Raw genomic sequence first — 8067 nt, forward strand, 5'->3', positions numbered from 1 at the left:
AAATCATAATCCTATTATAGTTACTGAAATAGAATTCTTGTTTCCTTAGTGAAGAATGGAAAGATTGTTTTAATCTATGTCTTTGTAACTATGGCTACTGGTTATTATTACTAATTATTAGCAGCCAACAACATTAACTTGTTTGTAATAAAACTATTAAAAATTAATACACCTATAAATTAATAATAGTAATTATTAGTAAAATTAATTAATGAATTATTGTAGTTATTGATAATATCAAATTATTATTTTAATTATAATTATTATAACAATTATTATTTTGGCAATTTATGGAGAGGTTAATTGTAAAGAAAAGGTAGTTGGGCCGGGCGACACCGGATAAAGTTCTTAACAAACAACACAATACAAGTCCAAGGTGTGTCTTGTTGTTTGTGTCTGGGTTCCAAGGTAAAATTAGTTGGGTCGGGCCGGGTCAGGTCCGAAACAACACAATATAATGTGTGTGGGTTAGTTTGTTTGTTTGTTCTTTTTTTTTTTTGGTGTCATATGTGATTCTCAGTCAAACTTGCCTTGGATCTTATTCATACTCCTGATTTACCATCAACAGACAACACGATATAAAAAAATAGATACATACAACAAATAGTTCTGATAAAGAAAATATATATTATCTGCTCCTCATTCGGTATACGCAATGGTTTGGTCAAGGACAGTGAATGATAATGAACATGATGATGAATTAAAACTTGTAGACACCTGATGGATCGGCATTCTGAACTATCCATGGATGTTCAAGGAGTTTGTGTAAAGGCATTCGCTTTGATGTTTCTCTAACAAGCATCTGTGTTTTCAAAGAAAAAAATTGTAAGTAACATTAAGATTCTAAAGTTTTAAATATAAACACGACTGGGAGTGTGATGTAAACCTGACTGATCAGATCTTTGGCAGCTGAGGAGACTACCGGTTTCGGAGGAAACTTCAAATCTACCTGCAAAATCCTGCACAATGAAAACAAAAATCACTCTAGTTACTGAAGAATTCAAAAATTTGTAACACGGTCATCTACAGCATAAATGAACGAACACGAACAAGAATTTCGTTCATTTAGGTAAATGAACAAACATGAACAGAAGTCACGTTCATTCATTTGTGTTCGTGAACGTTCAATGTTCATTAGTATTTTTAGTTTTTATATTTTGTTTAAATAATTCAAATTTCCTACAAATAAAGAATTTAAGTAGTATCAACGTAGTATATATTCGGTTCATGAACGCTTGTTTGTGTTCGTTTGTTTCCATTTGTGTTCATGAACATTAGTCTGTGTCCATGAACGTTCGTTTACATTCGCTGCCTAATATTTAACAAACGAACACAGGCATAAAATCTTGTTCGGTAAGCGTCCATGTGAACACATATAATTCCTTAACAAACGAACACGGACAAGGTCTTGTTCGTGTTCGTTCAGCTCATTTGCAGCTCACTGAAATCCGATTGGTTAAAAATAGCATTACCTTCTATATGTGTCAGAGTGTTCTTTTGCTTCAAAGGGAGGAACACCATAGAGGAATTCATAGCATAGAATACCAAGACTCCATATGTCAACACTTGCATCATGTTCAGCACTCTCAACTGTGATTCAACTACTTAATTAGAATAAACAAAACCTAATTACTTAAGTTTAGTAATTAAATAAGTGTTCCTACCCATTTCCGGTGGGAGATAATCTAGAGTACCACACATGGTCTGCCTGCGACTGAATGTGTGCACAGACCAACCAAAATCAGCAATCTTTAATTCACCCTGAAAGAGATAACATCACACATTACGTTTCCGCTAAATCGATTGTCAAACACAAAGTAATATGTGGTTATTAAAGGGTTACCTGTGCACCAATCAAAAGATTCTCTGGTTTAATATCTCTATGAATAACATGCTTCCCATGACAATATATAAGAGCCCGCGCTAAGGAAGCAATATACTATCACAAACACAATTAATATTAGTTAACCAATTACATAAAGTAAACAAAACCCATAATCACATTATTGCAATATGAAAGACTTACTGTAGCAGCACGTCGTTCACCGAAGTGTTTGCACCTTTGCAGCTCCTTATAGAGTTCTCCTTTGGCAGCATATTCCAGGATCAGGTAGACTCTTTTCTGTAGAAATTGTTGTTTGTATTTTATAAAACTATGTTGCAAACCTTTAAAACAGTAAGGTGGCTTTGTGTTTTAACTTTGCAAGTCCTTATAGAATGTATACCTGATCATAGAAGTAGCCATAGAGTCTTAGGATGTTAGGGTGTCTGAGGTGGCTTTGAATTTCGACTTCCCGGCGAAGTTGGTGTTCCACCTGAGATTGTTTAAGCTGGCTTTTGAAGAGCACTTTCAGTGCAACAATGTGGTTGCTCTGTTTCAGAAAACACAAATCTTGTTTAGATATAATGCACCATTCATGACCGATTAAGCAGATGTACTTATTGAATTGAGATATAAACAGTAAGATTATTGACAGGAAATTTGAAACATTAAGACAGATAAATCCACAATATAGCAAAAACTGTTTATAAAAAATGACTAGGACTGGTATAAATTGAATATTTAAGAATACAAACAGTCTCTTAAGATGAATTCATTCTTAAAGCATCAACGATAACCGATGATGACAATGATCTACTACAAGAGATCCTACTGCATAGACAACCAGTAACTCAGTCTCCTAATCCCAAAAGTACAGAAGTTTGGAATTATGGGTACCCTTCTTCTTCACAGCCATTCTTGTAGGTACAGAATGTTACATGTTATCACTCCACATGTTCCATAAAAGCAAAATATATTGTGAATGTGTAGGTAAGATATATTTTTCCTAAAATTACTATTAAAGTGTCCAAAATGTCCTATGAAACTCAAACAAACATCACAGGATTAGGCGATTAGCTAAGCTACAAATCACTGAACCAGTGGTATAGATTTCTAACTAAACAAACCAAAAAAAAAAATCAAGAACACAAACAAACAGTCCTTAACATGATATAACACACATATCATCAACCGATAAAGATTTAAACCAAATACGTTAAAACTTAAGCACTTTAACTAGATCTGATATACTAACCCTCTTTTCCCTAGCTATATACACATGCCCAAACTTCCCCCTTCCAAGCGGCTTCCCGATGTCGAAATCATTAAGCGTCCACCTCTTCTTTTCCGATGCTGCCTCTGTAGAAGCCTGTATAAAACAGCACAAACACTAGTATTAACAAATATTTCATGACTCATAACATTATCATCGAAAATACAGTACTTAAACTGTATGACTATTTTCAAAACCCTAGGGTATCTCTATCTTCCAAATTGAAAACAGCTTCAATCTCATTCGAAAAAATCAAAATTAACAACAAATTAAACCAAACGACCTCTCGTAACTCATAAGATGTAAGATCCAAACGAAGTTATTACAAAACAGAACCCTAACAGATATTACAAACCCTAAGATCGTGTGAAAGCCAGAAAGAAATAGAAATAGGTTATCGATTGAATGACTGAGGATGAGTAAGGTACCTTTTGTGCAACCTGCGTTTCTGTAGCGATTGCCATGAGAGAGAGGAGGAATCTAGAGAGAGAGAGAGAGGATGCAGACTAACGGTTTGGGGGGAATGCAAATTGGTTTGAATAAAGAGGGCGATGAGAGGGAGGATCTGCTTTCTCTCTCTTGGTTTACACAACGGTCATATATTAATGGAGGAGCGTTATTTGAAATTATTTTATGATTCCCAAAGTGCCCCTTAACTTTTATCATCTTGATACTTCTTTACTTTGACTAAAATCATACATCAGTTTTGCTTGTTTTAACTTTTAAATATACCATTGAAAAAAAAATAGTAAATAATTTAATAAATTAAATAATTTCATTTGCTCATATTTGAACATGAAACATCCCTTTAAGCCTCTAAGAGGTATGAGCCTTTATCAAATGGGTTAGCCTCAAATTAGCTAGAATTTATCATTTACATTCAAATTATTATTTTGTAAAGTTTGCTATAAAAGAACGTACATGCATTAATAATTTGTACCGGTACGACTTCGAGTTTTGGGTCTCTAATCAATTCTCGGGTAATCCTTGTTACATTTATTCGTAATCCTATTGTTTAATGGTGGTGATTGTGTGGTTGAGTTGGATCAGGATAGGTGGAGGTGATGTAGGGTTGGTGATAGTGTTCAAGTGGGACCACAAATGACCACAGGGTGGCCGACGATGTCATCACCGTTGTAACACCCCGTGTTTCGAAAGTCAAAGTCAAAGTCAACATTGAAGTCAAAGGAAGAAAAGATTGCTAAGTGTGATCTGTCACTCCTTGCTCAATTACTGTTTTGACTTCTTTGACTTGTAGATAATCTATTTATTTTATCGCATTAGTTGTATTATGTGGAGTACTTGTTAATAATCGAGGTTTAATCGATATTTATCACATGTTTTATCGCTTTATCGCTTATCGCTTATCGCATCGCAATCGCATTCGCAACTCGGTTTATGCGTTCTGGGTATTGTTTTACGTGTGTGTGCTATTTATGTGTTACTTGTGCATGTTATTTACTTTATGTATTGTGGTGATTAGTCGAAACGCAATCGCAACGCTATCGCAATCGAATCGCAGACGCTAAACACAAGTTAATTAGAATGATTGTACGTTAGATATAGTAGTTGGGATTAAAGGATAATTCTATCGCATCGTAAAACTCAACGCATGAAACGAAACGCCGAAACTCAAATCGTCTGAGCCACTCGATCGAGTGACAACTCGATCGGATGGCCATCCGATCGGACTACCATCCGATCGGATTGCCACCCGATCGGACAGTCATCCGATCGGTGACCCACTTGATCCCATTACACTTTCCTTTTTAGGAAACCCTATAAATACCAACCTGTCACATCATTTGTGATGTGACAGGTCTCAATCGACCCAGCCGCACTCTCAAGCTTCTTTCTCTCGATTTCTCTCGATTCTTGTAAGTTTTCAATCTAAATCTTGTACTTTCATGATCTACACGCATTCCTTCATCTTTTTCTCTTTTGAATCTTAACTTTTAACCGTGAAATCAGTGGATTTGAGGTGCTCTAGGGTGATGTCATCATGGAGTTCATATGAACTTCATGTTTTGGCTTCAATCCACCAAGAACAACTTGGATCTGGACGATTTCCACATGAATAAACAAAGATCTTGCATAGATCTGAACATATTCATGGTGAAAAGGATTGAAAGATGGTTTCTAACTTTCTTTCAACTCTTTTACACTCAATGCACTCAAAACCGATAGAATCGGAGCTCGTTCTGACCTTCTAATCTTTCTTAGTGCTGTGTTGGTTCAGGATCTGGATTCTACCCAAGAGACTACCGATTTCGGATTAGACATGAAGCACCGTCTCGAACAGTTAACTGGTCGGACTAGGGTGGTTCCTGTCCGATTGGGTTACTTGAGTCTTGACGAGGTTTCTGTTGTCTAGCACGTTATCACAGCGTCTCGATCAAAACCTACAAAACAAAGTGTCAAAGATGACCAGGTCACGGGACGGATTACCGTCCGATCGGATTGCCATCCGATCGGACTGTCACCCAATTGGCTTGCACTTGGTTCAAACACTTAAACTATTATTTCAGCTTTTCAAAGTTAGAACGTCGAATGGATTGCCATCCGATCGAACGACCATCCGACCATGTGACGTTTGGAACTTCAACACTTAAACAATTTTCAACATGTTCAATGCACGAACAATGATCAACGGATTGCCACTCGATCGGATTGCTATCCGATCGAGTAACAAACTGCTGTGAACTTGTTCTCACTAAGTGTCCTACTAATCGGATCGTCACCCGATCGAACCGCCGTCCGATCGATCGACCTGAAGGGTAGAGATACTTCTCTGTTTTCAAAATGCTACAACGAAAACCTCAAAGGACAAACCATCATACACAAACACATCCTTACTAAACGAGATGACAACCCAATCGAATGGTCACCCGATCGGATGACCGTCCGAACGGATTGTCATCCGATCGACTGGCCATCCGATCGGATTGCCATCCGATCGGATTACCATCTGACACTTATCACTTGCACCATTTTACGTGCCGCTTATCGTTTATGCTATCGTTGACTGTTCAGGCTAATCTCTCTCAGCGCTCCTTTCAATCCAAGGCTGTGTTTAGTTTATTACACACAATCTGTGAGTATACTCGATCCCTTTTTTCTTTTTGCACTTTTGGGTGTTACATACGTTATCTATATTTAAATCACAATCGACACACAACGCAAACACTATTTATACGCTAACCGTTATTGCATGTTATACGTGACTCGATGAATGCCTGTTTGTTATGTTTACACATTGATTGCTGTTTACCTGCCTTAGCAACGATAGTACTATAGTTTGGACTCAGCACCTGTCGTGGACAGGGGTTGTTAAGGATATTACTTCACGTGTTCGCAGTGGTGAACATGTGTTGCGCACTCGTTACTCGCAGTCAAATCGCAGTCATTATTGATAGAATCTTTGTCGATAACTTACATCCTTCACATTATACGTTGTACATGCTGGTTATGCGTAAACTATTTCGAACTCTACTATGCTATATTAAACTTGTATGCGCACCTTTACACTATGTGTATTGACCCGTATTTTAACGTATGTGACAAGTGTTTAGGATGCTATCTACTAGGACACTTGCTATGTTGAACCGAGTTAGGAAGAGTCTAGAAACAAACGAACAGTTTATTTTTATTTTGAAATCTGAGTTGTTGAACATGTGTTTGTTTTGTGAATACCGATGTCTGTAATAATTGGATTACTTAAATGGGTTATGGTATGGGACATAATATTAACTATTTGGTAATTTAGTCGTTATGGAATTTCTCTCGACAATCTGTTCGCTAAGTGTCGCGCCCCGAGGTTTCCGCCTTCGGTTGGGGTGTGACAGATTGGTATCAGAGCCATAACTTTAGGGAATTAGGCAAGACTCGACCTAGTCCGGGTCGACGTCTTAGAAACAACCTAGTCTATAGTTAAGAACCAACTGACCGACTTGTGCATACCCTGTAGGGGTTTGTACGGGCTTACTTGCTATATCTCGCTATTCTCGCTTGCACTACACCATTACTCCACTATTTTCGAAAGTGAACGAGTGAATTAGCTTGAGATTAGGTGTGAAAACCGCAAACTCTCGACTAAATTCCGTGTTCGACCCGCATTTTTATCATTACAAACAGGAGAAATTGCGTTGAATCAAGAGTGAAATCCCTACTTTAACGCAGATTCTCCTCTATTCTATCAAAACAGGAACGAAGTTGTTAAGTCAGGGGTGAAACCCGAACCTTGATGACTTGTTCCGCCTCTATTTTGGTTTTACAAAACTCTCACCAAAGACTCGACGGACTCCAACGACTTGAAGTCACGGCGTAACTAGAAGGATGCATGCTGTTCGCCCGAATCGAGGCGAGAGCATAGTCCCGAAAGCCAAAGTGTGTGCCAAAAGTCTTTGTGAATAGTCGAATCACTTTGGGTAGTCGATGTCTATCTAGCCTTAGACAATCTATTTCAAGCTCGCAATCGCTGATTTTATGTGTTTCAATTCGTCGCTTTTATGTGGATTTCATGTGTTTTTATGTGGTTTTACCAGTTATATGTTTCGATTTTCCTGATTTAGTCGCTTTCGCTTCACTTCGATCGACACACACAAATCGCACTGCACATCTATCTCAACACGCTAACAAATCGTTGCTACTGGTGGATGATCGCATGCTATGTTACTCGCTTATACTATGATACTCGCTGTGTACTCGCTAATCGCAATCGCTATTCTTGAACGCGCGTGCGACTTTGAATGCTAGGTTTCTGTATTCTGACTGCCTCTATGTGCTTCTATGTGCTTCTATGTGCCCTGTATGCCTTACGTGTTTATGTGTTCTGCGATTATGTGTTTATGTGATTATACGTGTTCCTGAGCTTTAGTTGTATCTAGTAAGTGTGAGGTGAGATTCGATTATATTGTGTTAAGTCCTGTGGCGATGTCTTTTGCAGAAAATGTCGTCATCTGGTTCCCTTCAC

The 8067-nt window shown here is 37.8% G+C and overlaps 1 protein-coding gene across 1 annotated transcript; it reads right to left on the bottom strand.

Moving 5' to 3' along the window:
- Positions 1-513: 513 nt before the first annotated feature.
- On the bottom strand, positions 514-3686 carry LOC110898641 (serine/threonine-protein kinase Aurora-1). The gene is made up of 9 exons (XM_022145456.2): positions 3524-3686; positions 3078-3191; positions 2226-2372; positions 2027-2122; positions 1844-1939; positions 1665-1761; positions 1473-1590; positions 887-959; positions 514-802 (listed from the first exon to the last, which is right to left on the bottom strand). The coding sequence occupies exons 1-9, from the start codon at positions 3557-3559 to the stop codon at positions 701-703; spliced, it is 879 nt and encodes a 292-aa protein (XP_022001148.1). The 5' UTR covers positions 3560-3686; the 3' UTR covers positions 514-700.
- Between the last annotated feature and the right edge of the window lie 4381 nt (positions 3687-8067).

Source organism: Helianthus annuus, chromosome 6 (genome assembly GCF_002127325.2).
Source record: "Helianthus annuus cultivar XRQ/B chromosome 6, HanXRQr2.0-SUNRISE, whole genome shotgun sequence".
Taxonomy (NCBI): domain Eukaryota; kingdom Viridiplantae; phylum Streptophyta; class Magnoliopsida; order Asterales; family Asteraceae; genus Helianthus; species Helianthus annuus.

Excerpts from the sequence above, each read along its gene's own strand:
- LOC110898641 (XM_022145456.2), bottom strand. The coding sequence starts at position 3,559 with ATGGCAATCGCTACAGAAACGCAGGTTGCACAAAAG. Across the intron at positions 3,192-3,523 it reads AAACGCAGGTTGCACAAAAG|GCTTCTACAGAGGCAGCATC; the intron begins GTACCTTACTCA and ends TGTTTTATACAG. Across the intron at positions 1,762-1,843 it reads ATCTTTTGATTGGTGCACAG|GGTGAATTAAAGATTGCTGA; the intron begins GTAACCCTTTAA and ends TATCTCTTTCAG.